The 18,791-nt window shown below is 31.9% G+C and overlaps 1 protein-coding gene across 1 annotated transcript in view; it reads left to right on the plus strand.

Moving 5' to 3' along the window:
- BRWD1 (bromodomain and WD repeat domain containing 1) overlaps positions 1 to 18,791 on the plus strand; it is a 146,348-nt gene that overhangs the window by 92,151 nt on the left and 35,406 nt on the right. The window contains exons 28-32 of the mRNA XM_031959203.1: positions 4,361 to 4,472; positions 5,954 to 6,015; positions 10,922 to 11,077; positions 14,287 to 14,407; positions 15,895 to 16,020. Of these exons, the coding sequence (XP_031815063.1) occupies positions 4,361 to 4,472; positions 5,954 to 6,015; positions 10,922 to 11,077; positions 14,287 to 14,407; positions 15,895 to 16,020 (577 nt within the window). The remainder of the gene's footprint in view (positions 1 to 4,360; positions 4,473 to 5,953; positions 6,016 to 10,921; positions 11,078 to 14,286; positions 14,408 to 15,894; positions 16,021 to 18,791) is intronic.

Raw genomic sequence — 18,791 nt, forward strand, 5'->3', positions numbered from 1 at the left:
GGGATTTAAAGATGTTATTTACTTTGCATAATATACATTATACAAAATATATACAAATTTGTCAAACAGGTATGCTTTTTCATGTTTTTAAAATAAAATATAGGAATGAAATATAGGAATTAAAGGTGAATTACAGAGAAGCTTTATTTTTCTTGGCAATTTTTTTAATAAATTTTTTTTCTCCCAAGATGTTACATAATTGATGAGTTGATCTTAAATTTTCTCAGAAAGTTAGCAGCTTGGTTTTTTACCTCAGAGTAATCAACATTTGCCCTACTATTTATATATTGATTATGCTATGCTACATTTACTATATATTTAGTTTATGTAGTTATATGCTCTCAGGTATATGAAGGAATGGGTAAGAAAATTTTACATTGAATTTAGTTTATCGCAGAATTCATCTTTCATCAACTCGTTTTCCTTTCATCTAAAACAAATTCCTTTTCAAACAAGATCTAAAAAATTTATGTGGCAAATTTAAAACCTGTATTATAACAGATCTTCCTGGTTTCTGCACTAAGAGAAAGTAACATCTAAGCAATCATCATCCTTTGAAATGCAAGATGATGAGAAACCATAATTGCTTTTACTATACTATTAACAGTAATACCTTCGCAGGTAATCAGGATTGTCCTGGGACTAGAGATAGAAGAAGGTTTTCTTGAAGGAAAATTTCTTACCAAAAGGAAAAAAAGATGAGACAGCTGTCACATGTAATTAATATAGCCCAGTCCTAAAGAATGAAGGCTGCTATCCATATATTTTTGTAACTCCTGGAGATATAAATTAAAAGCTTTTGTTTTATTTTCCCATATCCACCTAATTTTTAAAAAAAATTATTCTCTACAATTAAGCTTGTGGAGATTGTATTCCAGATCTTTCTTGTGATTTAAGTTAAACGGTTTTATGGCTGTTTTTTCCATATCAGTTTTTATGACAATGACATTAATGGTGTTTATCTGTAGTAAATGCAGGTGGGTGTTCTCTACTTGGAATCTTGATTTTTTTTGCCAAAAAGGCTCCCCCATAAGAACATTTTGAAAGAAAATCAACTGGTTTCAAAAAAAAGATAACAGGACTTTCCAGCTAGAACAGGACTTTCCAGCTAGAATTTACAAATGTGTTTATGTTCTTCCTTGCTCAGTTCATTTCTGAACGTCAATTTTCTATTTTGGTTGCTGATCTTTATGTTGAATAGAGAAAAACATATCTTGAGCAAATAGAAGAAACTATGAGTAATTGGTTTCTTCAAATATGTAAACCCTTCTTAACCAATTCCATGCTTCAGAAAACCAACTCATTAATATGTTGAGTGCTATTATCACTTTTTTGTTAATATTTTCTTTCATCTTTCCTGAATTATTTTAGGTGCCACAGTATTACCAAAATTACTTATTATGAAGTATGAAGAATTTATAATTTTTTCTGCCCTTACATTATCAAGTCACTAGTATATATTCATTTACATCATTTTCTTCTGGTTGTGGGTTTTGTTATAAAGTTGAAATTTTGTTTTAGAAGCAATATATCTCGGTAGTGAGATGATTATATAAAGACAGACTCTTAATGTTATAGCTGATAATACTTGTTAAGTTCTTTGTTGGTATCTGATGTTCCTAATCAATTTAAGAAATTCTGTAGATTTTAAAAGTTGTCATGTTTGGAGTAAAGTGTTTTAGGATGTTTAAATCAGTCAGTTAATAAGCATTTATCATGGGTCCAGAGTTTTACAAATCTAGTAGGTAAGGTCTTGTATTTATAAAGTAGCTGTGGTTTTATTTTGCTTTGTTTTGTTTTGCAAATTTCTATAGGATACCCTGAAAGTTTTTCTTCAGATAGTCTACTTTTTGACTGTTCATCAAACTAGAGAAGCATGCTCCATATAAAGTTGTCCTAAGCAACAGCAGCTTTCATAAATATTCATAAAATATAGCTCAATCTGACCCAAAGTCGAGAAAAATTCTCATTTTTAAATAATTTAAATTTTTTCCCATTCTAAACAATTTAGTCAACTCACATGTAACCCTACTAGTTGCATTTGTTACTCCTTTCCTTAAAAAGGCACTAAGTGGATTTACTTTCAGAAACTCTTATCCTCTAACTCTGCTTTTTTTTTTTTTTTTTTTTTTTTTCCCCTGAGGCAATTGGGATTAAATGACTTGCCCAGGATCACTTACCTAGGAAGTGTTAAGTGTCTGAAACTAGATTTGAACTCAGGTCCTCCTGATTTCAGGTCTGGTGATCTATCTGTTACACCATCTAGCTGCCCCCAACTCTGCATTTTCTGCTTACTGTGCTTTATTTTCGGATTATTCCCTAATTATAATCAGGATTGTTCCCTAATTCAGTCTCTCTGAAAATTCTTCTCTTTCCAAGGAACTCCATTTGGAGCTAGCCAGTTTACTGGCTGATTTCCAAAATGCTCACTAGCCATTTAATTCTTTTATTTTTCAATATCCAGATGAAATATTTTGTTCTCTGAGAGCTATACAATAGCTAATGGAATCTTCTCAGTTTTCATCCATCAGCATTCAGGCAATTTGTCTTGCACAACATGTTCCTTGAGATTTCCCTATTATAATCAAGTCTCTAAAGATTGATGATAAACTTTTATGATGTATATTACTGAAATTAATTTTCGTCTCCCAAGATTTAGTCCCTTCTTATTCCCATATTATTCCCCTAAAACTAGTTGCTCCTAACAGTATTGTTGCACTTAAAGTTACAGTAATTCTCAAAAATTGATATTGTTTCTCTACTTTTAGAAAGATAATTTAGAAAGTCCTAAGAGCAGTGTGGGGTAGGTGGTATTTTTTGTTTGTTTGTTTTTGTGATAGTTTTGAATTGACAGGAAAAGATATGTTTCTTTTTTAGAAATTGAATTTATAGAGATAGAGATAGATACTTCATATATGTGTATATAGGAAACAATGATGAATTTAAAACACATTACATATGGAATAAAAATTATGACAACCAAAAATTTACAATCTTTGTAACAAAATTTTTTTTAAACTTTGTTCATGTTATTTTTTAATCATGTCCTGTTTTCCTCTTGGCATTTATTTTGTCTGAGAGCTTTTGTATAATTGCATTGTCTTTCATTCTTCATAAAATATTTTACCCATATTTATGTAATACTTTCTATGGTGTCAAATGTGATATGTATTTAATATTTTATACTTTTTAATTACAGGCAGAAGTTACTGTGACATTATAATAGTTACTCTTTACTTGGAGCTTTAAGGCTTGCAAACCCTTTTATAAATATTATCTTTATAATACAATAGCCTTGCAAGATAGGTATTATTATTATTCCCGTTTTATAGCTGAGGAAACAAACTGAGTGGTCAAAACGATTTGCCCAAGATTACATAGCTGATAAAGAGTTTGGGGCAGGATTAGAATTCTGTCCTTCATAACTCCAAGTTCTATGTTCCAAATAATATACTACCTGGGTTCAGATGATGGCAGTTGTCTTCATTAAAAGTTGAATTGGATAAATAATAGCTAGCATTTATATTTGAGGCAGCTAGGATCAGGAATTGGGAAGACCTGAGTTCATATCTTGCCATTCTATAGTTATATGAACATGGGCAAGTTCTCTGTCTACCTCAGTTTCCTCATCTGTAAAATGAAGATAATAATAGCACCTAATTCCTAGAATTATTTTGAGGATAAAAGTGCTAAGTAAACTCTAAAGCACAATATACATGTTAGCTTTATTATTATTATCATTATTATATAGCACTTTAAAGTTTGTAAAGCATTTTATGTTCATTCTGTCACAGTAACAGCTTTAGGAATTGGAATGTTACGTGGTAAAATGTCACTTTTTAGGAGTTTGGTAAAATTCTATCTTTTATAATTGTGATTTTTTTTTTTTCTTTTTTACTATGGCATGTATTTAATTTGGGTACCTGAACAAGACAAATGTATTCCATTTTACACTGAGTGTTCCAAATGGATGTTTACTTGTTTGATGTCTCAGTAGTTTTTCTGATACAAGCATAAGTATTTGCCTTAGTAAAAAATTCTGGGCTCAGTAAGTTTTTTAGTATAGTAATGCATTATAGCTATTAAACAATCACAGAAAGTTATGGAACTTTCTAGTCATTAATATGGTAATATCAGTAATTCAAAAGAGAATTAGAATAAGTAATTTTATTTAAGAATTAATAATTCTTTTATTTTTTTATACTTTTATATAATATACTTATATATACTTATATACTTTTATATAATACTTTAATACTTATAAGAATTAAAGTAATGTATATGTCCTGTATAATCTTTTTTAAAAGTCTGGTAGTTCTTTGCATTATAAAAAATAGATGAGTTGCTATTTCTTTTGTAGGTGACAGATTTCGATCTATAATTGATGATGCTTGGTGGTTTGGAACAGTGTTAAGTCAAGAGCCCTTTCAACCACAGTATCCAGATAGTCATTTCCAATGTTACAATGTTAAGTATGTATACCGATTTATGTTTACTGTTCATTCCACTTATATTTATTAAGTGCATAGTATATATACATACTCTTTTAATTCTTTGAGTTAGAAAATTATATATGGCACTGACCTTGGGAAGATAAGTTCAGAAATAACTAATACAAAAGGGGAACTATGGATCAATGCTCTTAGAAAAATGAGACGGGCCAACCTTTTCATCAAAGAGTAGAGGTGGATTCAATATTAATGGAAAGTACTTGAAAGAGAAGTTGTGTCTGAGTTGGAGAGCTTGAAGAAAATGAAGCATAGAAATAGGATAAAAGCATGATGTGAACAAGGAATGGAAAATAATCCAATTTGGATATCATATTGAATATCTGAATAACAGTGTATTTTGTGTGGTAATTTAAGATTATTGAAGTACACTATCCCCAGCACAATGGGAAATAACATAAGATAAAGCTAGGAGAAAAATCAAATTGTAAAGGACTTGAATGTTAGGATCAAAAATTTATACTCTGTTCAGTCAGTAGTGGGAAACCCTTAAACTTTTTTGTGTAGATTACATAAAGTATAAAGAATATAAATAAAAAGAGAGAATAAGATGACGTACTTATAATGAGAATTAAAATAATCTTATGTGATAACAGGATCTGAACAAAAGTTTTTATAGTGGGAGTTAACGAAAAGAGAAGGCGATATGAAATATATTGAACAACACTTTGACATGATTGGATATGTAGTTGTATCAAAGATGACTCTGGGTGAGAGATTCTTGGAATCCCTAAACTTGCTATTTACAATTTAATAAAATTATATTTTAACATAATTCATTTCCTTCAAAATTCCTATTTTATATATTTCTCATTTGCAAGGTGAAAAGAGTGGTAAGAGATATTTGGAGTTATCATGGAAGCCAGAGGAAGAGAGGATATTTATATAAGTCACCAAGAAAAATAAGGAAGATACCAAATTGTTTTTTTTTTTTAATCAAGAAATACAGGGTATCCTCAAAGATCTTATTTTAGTTTTAAATTTAAAATTGAGACAAGACTTTTGAGATATATTGTACAATTCAGTATATACTTAAGTTGTCTTTCTGTGTAAAATGTAAGCTCTTTGAAATCATAGGCTGACATGCTTCTCCAGAGCCATAGTGTTTGGCACATGATAAGCAATTGAATGTTTTTTTTAATTCAGTATCTGAGGAGCGTTTTTAAAATTCAGTTAATTTAGCCTTAATATTACATATTCTTTGTCTTAAAGATCAGATGAGTTCATATTAACTTGACTAGATAAAAATACCATTTAAAAGAATGCGTATTTACATTGTAATTTTAGAATAATGTTTTATATATTATTAAGTTATTTTTGTTTTTTAAAAATTTGCTAATGGTGTCTAGTGTGAACCATTGTTAAAATGTTGGATTTTTTTTTTTTTTTTTTTTTTTTTTTACAAAAACTAACTGTTTCTTTTCTTTGACCTATTGATTAAATAGGTGGGACAATACTGAAATAGAAAAGCTTAGTCCATGGGATATGGAACCAATTCCTGATAATGGTATGTGAAAATTAAATAAAATATAAAGAATCTTAGAATTTTAATTATAGAAGAGATCTTAAGGATTGAGTTCAACTCTCTCTCATTTATATATGAACAAACAAATTCAAAAAGGAAAATGATTTGCCCAGAGTCTCACAATTATTAGTAGAAGTCAAGACTAGTACTTTAGTATCCTCATTTCTGTCCTATTATCTTTTTATTTCATAATTTCTTGTTTTTACTGATTTACCTTTTATTAAAGTTGACAATATAATGTCAACTGGAATTCATTTTAACACTTTAGATTTTACAATATTGTGAAGGTGAGAAGTGTTCTTTTTGGTCTTGTCCTTTGATTTCATTAGTGTAGGAAACTCCTGATATGGAACTCCTTCCTCTGATGTAGAACAGCAAGTCATTTGTAACTTAAAAGAGCTGTCTTTGGCATTGCGAGGTTAAGTGCTTTGTACCATGATCACACAAGTGATAATATATGTGAGATGGGGGATTTGAACTCTGATCTTTCTGACTGAAGCTGGCTATGAAGATCCTTTTTACACATGGGAGAACTAAGACCCAGGAAATTATAGAGCTAGGAGCAAAGAATCTTGACCTCAAATCTACTGTCCTTTTTTCAGTTTGCTGTTGTTGATAAATGTAGAAATTCTAGGACTAAAGAAGTTACTCTCACTATCTCCTATCTTTACTCCTGCTCATGCACATGCTAACAAGTTTGCAAAAAATCATGAAACTATGCTGAGTCCATTACAAATTTATGTTATGTTAATCCTCTACTGGACCTCTCACTTCTATAAGGCAATCATTTTTTATCTCTCTAATTCACAACTACTTTTCAACTTTCATTAAATCTTCCACAGTTTCCCTTCCCCCATCCTCCAATCAGAGAACCTTGCTTCATATTTCACTCAAAAAATTGAAACCATTTCTTGACAACTTCCTGGTTTTTTTGTTTGTTATCTCACATCACTTAGGGACCTTTTCCCCTTGTTTTCTCCTTTCACCCAAAAAAATGTTCCTTCTTGCCAAGGCATTTAAATCTGTTTCCATGCCCAAGTGGTTCTAATTCATCTTGTCTTCTCTAATAGTTTACCCCTTTCATTTTTCCTTCTTCACTAATTTTGAATTTCTCTTTATTGTTGCTTCTTACAAATATGCCTATTGTTTCCCCTATTTTCAAAAAACCTACACAACCTATTTTTCCTGGTTATCCTATATCTCTCCTTTTTGTGGCAAAATTTGAGAAAGGTTATCTAAAACAAATCCCTCTGTTTTTCTCCTCTTAACTCTGAAATTTAGCTTTCTATCTTCATTTGATTGAAACTTCTCTTTGCAAAGTTGCTTTTGATTTTTTAATTGCTAAATCTAGTGGTGTTTTCTTAGTGCTCATTTTTCTTGACCTCCATCCCCCCGCCACTTTTTGCTATCAAGACAAGCTCTTTTCCTTGATAACTCCATTCTCTTTAGCTTTTTTATGATAATACTCTTTCCTGATTCTTCTCCTAAATGGCTTCTTTTTTGTCTCCTTTCTGTGTCTTCATCCATATCATACTTAGTAACAATGAGTCTTATATTCTACCTCAATACTTAACTTGATCTCATCAATTCCTATGGTTTCAGTTATCATCCCAAGACTGATAACTATTTTTATGGAGGTTTCAAATACCAAATAATTATCAGAAAAAATAAAGAAGTAGTTGAATAAAATCTTGATCCAGAATGTCTAAGAATTAATACATTGAATACAATGACCATTTGTTGTTACTTCTTTTTTGAAGACAAATTCAAAAGATAATTTTAGAAATATTTATTTTTATAATCATTTAAAATATGTCTCTCCAACTGCCCTTACCTCCCCTTAGTTTAAAAAAAAGAAGAAAAGAAATGAAAACTCAAAAAGCATAGTCTAGCAAAACATCCACACATTGGCCATATCTGAAAAATGTATGTTTACTGTTCATCCCCTTTATGACAGGAGGTGAGATGAGGTATTTTGTCTCTGGGCTTTTGTATTCATACTTTGTCACTGATGGCAGTTCCAAAGCGTTTCAAAGTTGTCTTTTCTACCATGTTGTTGACGTATATATTCTCCTAGTTTATACTTTGGCAGCTCAATTTTCTTAAATCATTGTTCTCAAAATTATCCCCAACTACCATGCCTACCTTCTGTAGGACCCTATGATGACTCTCTACATATATTGCCTGCCACATTAAGTCCAAGATCATTTTCTTTAGCTTTTAAGTTCTACTCTTCAACCCTGTGTTGTTCTTGGAGTAGGACTCATGGCATTGTCCTTAAGAGAGAGCAGAAATTCTACTGAACAATAATCTCTACTTCTCTGTGCCCATGGGGCAGTTAGGTGACACAGTAGATGTACCACCAGACCTAGAGTCAGGAAAAACTGAATACAAGTTAATAGTTGTGCAAGACACATTAACTCTCTTTGCTTCTGTTTTCTCAACAGTAAAAATGAATAATAATCTCCCTCTCAGGGTTGATGTTGCGATTGAAAGAAGTAATAATTATAAAGCACTTAACACAAGACTTGGCACATAGTAGGGACTTTATAAATGTGAGCTATTATTTTTTGTCAGCCATGTTGTGAAAAGTGCTTAAAGTATCTGCCGCATATCAAGTGCTATAAGAATGCTGTTTCTTTCCCTATCCCTCCTCCCACCCTTCTGTTAGTTCCATACTGGCTGTTTGAAAGTAAACTTTTTTTTCAATAGCTTTTTATATACAAAACATGTGCACAGGTAATTTTTCAACATTGACCCTTGCAAAAACTTCGGTTTCAACTTTGCCCCTCCTTTCCCCCATCCTCTTCCCTAGATGGCAGGTAGTCCCATACATGTTAAATATGTTAAAGTATATGTCAAATACAATGTATGTATACATATTCATAGAGTTCCTTTGTTGCATAAGAAAGATTGTACTTAGAAAGAAGGTAAAAATAACCTGAGAAGAGAAACAATAACAGAAAGAGTGGAAATGTTATGTTGTGGTCCCTACTCATTTCCCAGTGTTCTTTCTCTGGGTGTAGCTGGTTCTGTTCATTACAGATGAATTGGAACTGATTTGGATCCTCTCCTTGTTGAAGAGGGCCACATCCATCAGAATTGATCATCATGTAGTATTGTTTAAGGATATAATGATCTCCTGATTCTCTTCATTTCACTTAGTATCAGTTCATGTATGTCTCTCCATGCCTTTCTGTATTCATCCTGCTGGTCATTTCTTACAGAACAATAATATTTCATAACATTCATATACCACAATTTACCCAGCCATTCTCCAGTTGGTCATCCCTTCAATTTCCAGTTTCTAGCCACTATAAAAAGGGCTGCCACAAACATTTTTTGCACATACGAGTCCCTTTCTCTCTTTTAAGATCTCTTTAAGATATAACCCCAGTAGTAACACTGATGGGTCAAAGGGTATGCACAGTTTGATAACTTTTTGAGTATTGTTCCAAATTGCTCTCCAGAATGGTTGGATTCGTTCACAATTCCACCAGCAATGTATCATCAGTGTCCCAGTTTTCCCAAATCCCCTCCAATATTCATCATTATTTTTTCCTGTCATCTTAGCCAATCTGACAGGTGTGTAGTGGTATCTCAGAATTGTCTTAATTTGCATTTCTCTGATCAATAATGATTTGGAATACCTTTTCTTTCATATGACTAGAAATAGTTTAAATTCATTCGAAAATTGTTCATATCCTTTGATCATTTATCAATTGGAGAGTGGCTTGATTTCTTATAAGTTTTATATATATTTATATATATAAATATATATTATATTATATATATTCTATATATTTTGGAGATGAGGCCTTTATCAGAACCTTTTAACTGTAAAAATGTTTTCCCAGTTTGCTTCCCTTCTAATCCTGTCCACATTAGTTTTATTTGTACAAAAGCTTTTTAACTTGATATAATCTGGATTTTCTATTTTGTGATCAATATCATCTTTGGTCACAAATTCCTTCCTCCTCCACAAGTTTGAGAGGTTAAACTATCCTATGTTCCTCTTATTTATATCTCGTTCTTTATGCCTAAATCATGGACCCATTTTGACCTTATCTTGGTGTACGGTGTTAAGTATGGGTCAGTGCCTAGTTTCTGCCATACTAATTTTCAATTTTCCCAGCAAAATAATGAATTCTTATCCCAAAAGCTGGGGTCTTTGGGTTTGTCAAATACTAGATTGTTATAGTTATTGACTATTTTGTCCTGTGAACCTAACCTATTCCACTGATCATGTAGTCTATTTCTTAGCCAATACCAAATGGTTTTGGTGACTACTGCTTTATAATGTAGTTTTAGATCAGGTACAGTTAGGCCAGCTTCATTTTTGTTTGTTTGTTTTTCATTAGTTCCTTTGAAATTCTTGACCTTTTTTTCTTCCAGATGAATTTTGTTATTTTTTCTAGGATTGGTATAGCACTAAATAAATAGATTCGTTTAAGTAGTATTATCATCTTTATTATATTCACTCGACCTATCCAGGAGCACATAATATTTTTCCAGTTGTTTAGATCTGACTTTATTTGTGTGGAAAGTGTTTTGTAGTTTTGCTCATATAGTTCCTGACTTTCCCTTGGCAGATAGATGCCCAAATATTTATAAGTATATATATTTTAAAGTATCTTAAATGTAAAGGTTCAACTCTTGAAATTGTACAGTGCTTGTTGTAACATTTGAAATAAAACTTGATAAAATAGAATTATATTTCAAATTGTGAAAAATTGCTTTTAGAGATATATTTGATTTTATAATCTTTCATTGAAGTAGGTTTTTTATAATGTATACAATGAGCTGTTTAAATGCAAAAGTATATTTTTATAGTTTCATATTTTCCTGTTCATTTTTTTTCCTTGTGTCATTTTTTGTTTATATGTAGTTGATCCACCTGAAGAATTGGGAGCTAGTATTTCAGTGACTTCAGATGAACTAGAGAAATTGTTATATAAACCCCAGAATGGTGAATGGGGTAAAAAATCCCGGGATGAAGAATGTGAAAGAATAATCAATGGCATTGATCAACTTTTGAATCTTGGTAACAGTTTGCATTTTATTAGAATTATTAAAAATGTACACATTGTGTTGATGAGATATTCGCATTGTATTTACTAGTATTTTGATTAATATTTTAGGCTTTACTAGTTATCTTAATTTGACTATTTCCTTTGCTGAATTAATTTATTTTTTAAAATTCTTTTAAAGGTTTTGATTTTCAAGACATATGCATAGTTTTCAACATTTACCTTTGTAAATCCTTCTTTTCCAATTTTTTTCTCCTTCCTTTCCCCTATTTCCTCCCCTAGACTAGAAGTAATCCATTATTTGTTAAACATGTGCAATTCTTCTATACATATTTCCACAATTATCACACTGCACAAGAAAATCGGATCAAAAAGGAAAAAATGCGAAAACAAGATGCAAGCAAATATCAACAAAAAAAGTAAAAATACTATGTTATGATCCACACTCAGTCCCTTCTGGGTCTTGCTGAATAATTTTAAGAAAAATGACAGGATTTGATTTCTTTTTAAAATAAGTTTGATTGGTGTCTTTTTTTTTTTTTTCATATTGTTTATTTCTGGAAATCCCTCTGCCTTCTGTTTTACAAATAAGAAAAAATATACAATATGATCTTCATATATAGCAATATAGTTCCAAGCTTTCAGTATGTCAAAGAGGTTTATCTGACCCAATATCTGATAGTTGACCCAACTCCCAATCCATCCCTTTGATCTTAGCCTGAGATCTACAAATTTCTAAATTGGGATTTAGTCTTAGCTCGAGTCGAATGCTTTGCCCCAGTCTTTATTAGCCAGCTGAAAGGCTTTAACCTTGGTGCAGGATTCCTGTGCTGGTTATTCCTCTGCAAGTTTTCTTCCTTTCAGTGTTCCCTATCACTTAGAACAGGTTCTGGATCTTTGATCTGAAACTAGATAATGGGTCCAAAGCTGCGATTGACATTTATTCCTATCACAGTATCTCAGTATGGATTTGGAACCTTTCTCCCTGAGCATGCTTCTGGCCAGACCATTCCCCAGTTTCCTTATATTGTACTTTTTAATGCTGGTCTAGTTTGGAAAGATGAGTCAATATGACTTTTTTTTCCCCATCAGAATATGGTCTAATGTGTTTTCTGTATCTGTTTTAAGCAATTTCTTGTTATTCTGCTCAACTACCTCTACCTGTCATTGAATCAATCAACTCAGACTCCCAACCTAGCTGTCATTCTCAGACACTCACTTTTTTTTTCCTTCTCCCTCACCCTCAATATCTAATCACTAATATCTAGTCCATTGCCAAGTTCTTCTGCATTCTACTTTCATATCATCTTTCCCTTGTCCCCTTTTTCTTCTCCAATACTGACATTACTCTAATACAGGTCCTTATCTCCTCATGCCTAGCTTATTGCAATGTCCTTCTATGGCTGGTCTCCCAGCCTTGTTTCTTCCTCCTGTTTTCTCCTTCCCTCCATTTAACAATCAAACTAATCTTTCTAAAGCACAGATCTGATCATGCCATCTTTCACCACCCCTCCCTCCAGTTAGCTTCACTGTTTCTCTTTTACTTCCAGGATAAAATCTTCTGTTTAGTTTAAAAGCCTTTCATAACTGTCTTCCCCATGGTCTCTCTATCCCCTCTCCCCCCCCCCCCCCCCCCCCAACTCCCATTACTTCCTTTGCAATCTAATGACACTACCTTCTATGCTGTTCTTTGAAGCCAACACGTTTGATTCCTTCACCAATTGTACTTCATGCCTAGAATTCTCTCCTTTCTCATCTTTACTTCATGGTTTCCCTGGCTTCAAATCTAAGCCAAAATCTGATCATTTGCAAGAAGTTTTTCCAGTTTCCAACTATTATTTTCACTTTATTTTGCACATATCTTGTTTATACATAGTTTTTTACTTTGTCTCCTACATTACTGTTTTTTTAATGATTCTTTGTATCTGGTCCATAATGGATGTTTGACAATTTCTCATTGACTTAGTGAGCACCCAGTAATATATAACAGACCCAGTGCAAGTTTTTACTTAAGGCACAAATATAATGAAGTCTACATTCTGTCATGTAGAAAAACTCATATAAATATATGCAAAATAAATACAGTATAATTTGTGGAGAAAAACTTGAGCAGCTTGAGTGATGATAAAACATTTCTCATGCAGAACTTTGAAGGAAACTAGGGATCCTAAGAGGTGGAAACAAGGGAGAATGCTAGTAGCCTAAGTAAAGGCATAGAGATGGAAATCCAGTTTTTTGTGTGTGAGAAACAAAAAGGTGGCCAATTTTATTGGACAGTTGAATGCATGAAGGGCAGCTAGGTAGAGTACTGACTCTGGAGTCAGGAAGACCCAACTTCAAAGGGGATCTCAGACAATAGTTGTGTGATCCTGGCAAGTAATTTAACTCTGTGTGCCTCAGTTTACTCATCTGTAAAATAAACTGAAGAAGGAAATGGCAAACTTCTCCAAGATCTTGCCCCTCCATTTCTCCCTCACCAAAAAAAATAATAACCTTAACGGGGTCACAAAGACTTGGACATGATTGAACATCAGTAGAGCCAGGTTATAAATGGAATTTGTATTTTGGAAGCTATTGAGGAAGGAAAGAGGCCTATGTTTCAGGAGCAGTGCTTTATTAGGTGTGTAGCGAATAGCTCCAAGAGAGTCAACATTGATATAAGCCAAAAGACTACTTTAATGGAGTTTATTATGGCTGTGACAATATACAAGTGGGAGGGGATTTGATAGAGATCATAATGTAAAAATTACCAAGATGATGCTTGAATAGTAGTTGGTATGTATAGTGAGGGAGACTTAGGAATTAAGGATTACTCCAACTTTGAGAATTTGATGACTAGAAAGGTAAATAGTGCCTATAACAGAAATAACAAAGTTCAGAAGAGTTGTGAACTTGAGTGAAAATGTAGTTAGCTATATTTTGGACATGTTGAGTTTGAGATCCTTATGAAACATAGTTTGAAATATTCAATAGACAGTTGGTAATTGTTAACAGGAATTAAGCTCAAGAAAGACTTTACCGAAGCATATGTAGATCTGGGAGTCCCCTGCATAGAAATAATGATTAAGTCCTTGGGAGCTGAGGAGATTACCAAGAAAAAGAAGAAGCCCTAGAAAAGAGCATTGCAGCACATGTGTAGTTATATAAAGGTAGTTAATTCATTATCTTTGCGTCTGTGTCTATGAAAATTTAATTATTTAAATGGCTTTTTTTCTTGTAACAGATATAGCTGCAGCTTTTGCAGGTCCAGTTGACCTATGTACATACCCAAAATACTGTACAGTGGTAGCCTATCCAACAGATCTTTACACCATTCGGATGAGACTTGTCCATCGATTTTACAGGTCAGTAGCTTAATAAGTAATTTTAATTTTTAAATGTGCTTCCTTCTTGCCACCTACAAGTTTTTTTAAATAAACAATGACAATAAAAATGTTATTTGTTTTTACAAAACAAAAAAATTGTAGGATCAGAATCTTACTCATTTTCTTTTGTTACAGGATAACTTTGGTTTTGGGGGGGAATAATATAGCTGTCGGTCTTAGTCATTACTTTTTCTTTATATTTGGCTAAGGAGTTCGCCATCTTAAAGAATAACAACAAAAATAACTATTCCCCTGTCCAATATGATTTCCTACATTCTGGGTGAATGTTTCTTCACTGTATCATTTAGCCCTTTTGTATGAAGGCCTTTTTATAAAATCTTTACTAGTAATAAAAAATGTTTTGTGCATAAATATTTTTAACTGTGATACAGTCTGCTTTTTAATAGCAATTTTTTCTTTTCACTATTCCAACTCCAATTTAGAAGGTGAATGTAGAGAAAGGGAAGTATTTAGAATAAATTTAGAATAAAAGGGTAGCTTTGAAATTACTAAAGAATATTTTTCTAAACAGAAGCAGTTATTAGATTTTCCAAAATATAACGAATCATTTTTTTGTGAGAAATGATATATGATATAGTATATTCTTAATAGAGATGTATATTCTAGAACTAATGATTTAACATGGTTTGTTTTAATGTCTTAACTAGATGACATTTCAAATATTAGCTAGTTAACCCACTAACTGAAATCTTTGGTTTATAATTATGCTTCAATTTAGTAGGCTCTTGAATATTATTAAAGACCAGTCATGACTCTGTACCTGAATCAACTCTAGAATATCCAGAAATAAAACTTTTTACTTTATGAATTAGATTATGAAATAAACAGTATTTGCAAAATATAAGACTTAGCATGTAAGAGATATGTAAATACTTATTTTATTTCCCTTTCCATGTTCACTGCCAACTGATAGTATTTAAGACATTTTTTTCCTATGAAACTTAACTTCTGAAAGGTTACTTTATAAGAAACCACGAAACTTATTTAAATTTATTATTCATTTGGTAAAAATGAAATAATATGCAACATGGCCTCAGAATATAGGGTCAGCAGAAAGTTCTAGGGGGGGAATCACATAACTTCTTACTTACCCAGAGATTTTTCTGTCAAACTTAGGGCTCATAGGTTACTCATACTCTGAATCCAGCTTAAAATGTAATTAGAAAATATTTAACAAACAATACAACATAAATAATCTTAACTTATGGTTTTTTGAGAAAATATGCAACCTGCAAGGATCCATCTCTGTGTAAGTTTGTCACAACTGTTTGACAGTTACAAAGAATTATCATTTTCATTTTGTACTAATGGAGAGAATTACCACACTGGCATTTCCCTAAATTTATGAAATTAAACTTCTAGACATGATGATGACACCTTTTCATTTTCTAGTCTTAATAAATCCACCAGCTTCTCAGTGTTATCTTATTCACTTTGTTTTAAAGGAGGATTTCTGCGCTAGTCTGGGAAGTAAGGTATATAGAATATAATGCCAGAACCTTTAATGAACCTGGGAGTGCTATTGCAAGATCAGCTAAGAAGATCACTGACCAACTTTTAAAATTCATTAAGTAAGTAGTAGTAGTAGTCGTAGTAGTTGGAATGCTTTCCACTACATGTTTACACTATTATCTTTGTGATGTATGTTTTTGCCTTTGACGCATAACTTATTTCATTTGTTATTTCAAACTTTATTCTTTATTTAGCAATATTTTTTTTAGTGGCAGAAAACAGTGCCAATTAAATTTAATTTTCTTTGTATTACAAATTGAATTTCAAATTGAAGACATTCATTCCAAATAGCAGCCAAGTCGTCATACTCCTGTTGCTTATTTGACTTAACAGTGCTTCCCTCCTTCCATCTTTTTTCCATAGGTTGGATTTTTTTCTTTTGAAAATTGATTATATTTATCCTTTGCTCACTTTTCTATTAGGGAATAGTCTGCTAACAATTTTTTTTTATCAAGTTCAATTCCTTTGAAAAAGAAATTGTTCATTCTTTGTAGTTATTTTCCCAGTTCCAAGTACATATTCTGGTGCATAGCAAGCATTTAATAAATGTCTGTTGATTTACTGAATTCCATATATATATATTTGGATATCAGAAATATCTGTTGTACAGATTTTTCCTTCAGCAAAACTGCTTCATTGATATTGTGTGCATTGTTTTTAATTTTATGTTATTAGAATTGTCTTTTTTTCCTTTTGTGATCACTTACCTTTAAAGAATCTCCCACTAGTTATAGGCAAAGTAATTCTATTCTTTTTTACAATGTGATCTCTATTTAGATCATAACTTTATTTGCAAGTTCCTGTGGTATACTAGGAGATATTGTTCAATCATTTCACTTGTGTCTGATTTGTCACCTGACTTTGGGTTTTCTTGGCAAAGACACCAAAGTGGTTTGCCATTTCCTTCTGCAGTTCATTTTACAGATGAGGAACTGAGGCAAACTGACTTACCCAGTGTCACACAGCGGAAAGTATCTGACACCAGATTTGATTGAACACAGGAAGATGAGTCTGACTCCAGACCTGGTACTCTATCCACTGCCATCTAGCTGTCCAAGAGATACTGATATAAGCCTGTTTTCTGCCAAGGTGTTTTATAGTTTTCCCCAGCATATTTTTTATCAAACAAGGAATGTTTATCCTACTAACAGATGTTCTCAGATTATTGAAAGCTAAGTTACTATGTTTGATTTCTTTGGAGTCTTATCTAATTTATTCTTAGTCAGTATTTTTATTTTTTACTCATTATAATAACTTTGATTATAAGCTTATAGTATAGTTTTAAGATCTAGTAATGCTAGTTGTATCTTTTCTACTTCAAAAAAAATTATTGATATTTCCTGGCCTTTTGTTCTTTGTTGAATTTCATTGTAATTTTGGTTAGTTCTATAAAATGACACCTTAGTAGTTTGGTATTGTGTATGATAAAAAATAATTTAGATGATATTATCATATTTGCTAAGTTGATAGGATTTGACCATGAATAATTTCTATCCAGTTATTTCAGTCTTCCTTTATTTTTGTGCAGAGCCTTTTACAATTGTATTTTTGTCTTAGGTCCTGAGCCTATCTTTTTAAGCACCAATCCTGAAGTCAGGAGTACCTGAGTTCAAATCTGGCCTCAGACACGAGGCCAGCTGTGTGACCCTGGATAAGTCACTAACCCCAATTGCCTCAGCAAAAACAACAACAAAAACCCTTTGTTTTTAATACATTTTATTTTTTGATTTCCTGAACATTTCGATATATAAATAATAGGGAAAAACGGTTTATATATGAAACTATGAACATTAAATTGTATACAGTTAACACTTCTGTATTGTGATTTTACCCATCATGGTTTTAATATTTCATGAGTCAACATAAGAAATGAAATGGGAATTCCTTGAAGAGTTTTGGAGAAGGTATAGACAGCACAGAATAAGTGTAGATATTCAGAAATGCATAAAGCATATGCATAGTATTATATATAATATCAGCACTTTATATTTTAATACCATAATTCAGACTTATTCTGGTATGAAGGGGAAAAAATTTACTCATTTTCCATATCATAAGGGCCCCACATTTAACTTCCAAAATATAGAGGTGATAACTTTTAAATTTAACATAGTAGCATCTTCTGATCTTCCTTCTACTTTCTTCTGTGTATTTTTTGTTTCACTGATGTTCATCTGTGTTTCCCTTCCCTGCTTATCGCTCTATCTCCACTCCTCCCCACCTTCGAAGTACACTTTATAGTTATTTTGGGGTGATTTTTTTTTTCCTTTTGTTGAATTTTGTTAACACAAGGAGTGGTGATTGTTGTAGTCTTTCTTTTCTGTTTAGGATTCATTTAATTTTTTTTAATTTAAGGACAGATGATTTAAGCAAAATCATAACATCTGGAAATACTTTTGCATATATTTAATCCTTTGATTTCTTTTCTTAGAAGTATAGCTGGCATTTCTAAAACTGTATTAAATGCTAGAAGTTCACACACTGTCAAAACACAAGTGACTTGAACAAGTCATTTAATTTCTCAGTGCCTACTCAGACAACTTACTAAACCTTTACATCATAAAATAATTATTTGTATCAATAAGAGAGGGAGTTTACTCACCAGGAATTGCCTATGCTGATAAAATTACAGGTCTGAATCAAAAACAGAAAAATCAAATATCTGACACCTCCTTAGCCATTATCTACCCCTGAAATCTTTTCTGGTTGGAATGGGTAGCAGGTGGATCTTGGAGAGCTCATCTTTTATCCTGATCTGATATTATTTGAAAGACTTTTAAGTAGATAGTGTTTGCCCTAATTAATAACACATCAGTGCTTTTAAAAAAAA

This window comes from Sarcophilus harrisii, chromosome 3 (assembly GCF_902635505.1).
Source record: "Sarcophilus harrisii chromosome 3, mSarHar1.11, whole genome shotgun sequence".
NCBI lineage: Eukaryota > Metazoa > Chordata > Mammalia > Dasyuromorphia > Dasyuridae > Sarcophilus > Sarcophilus harrisii.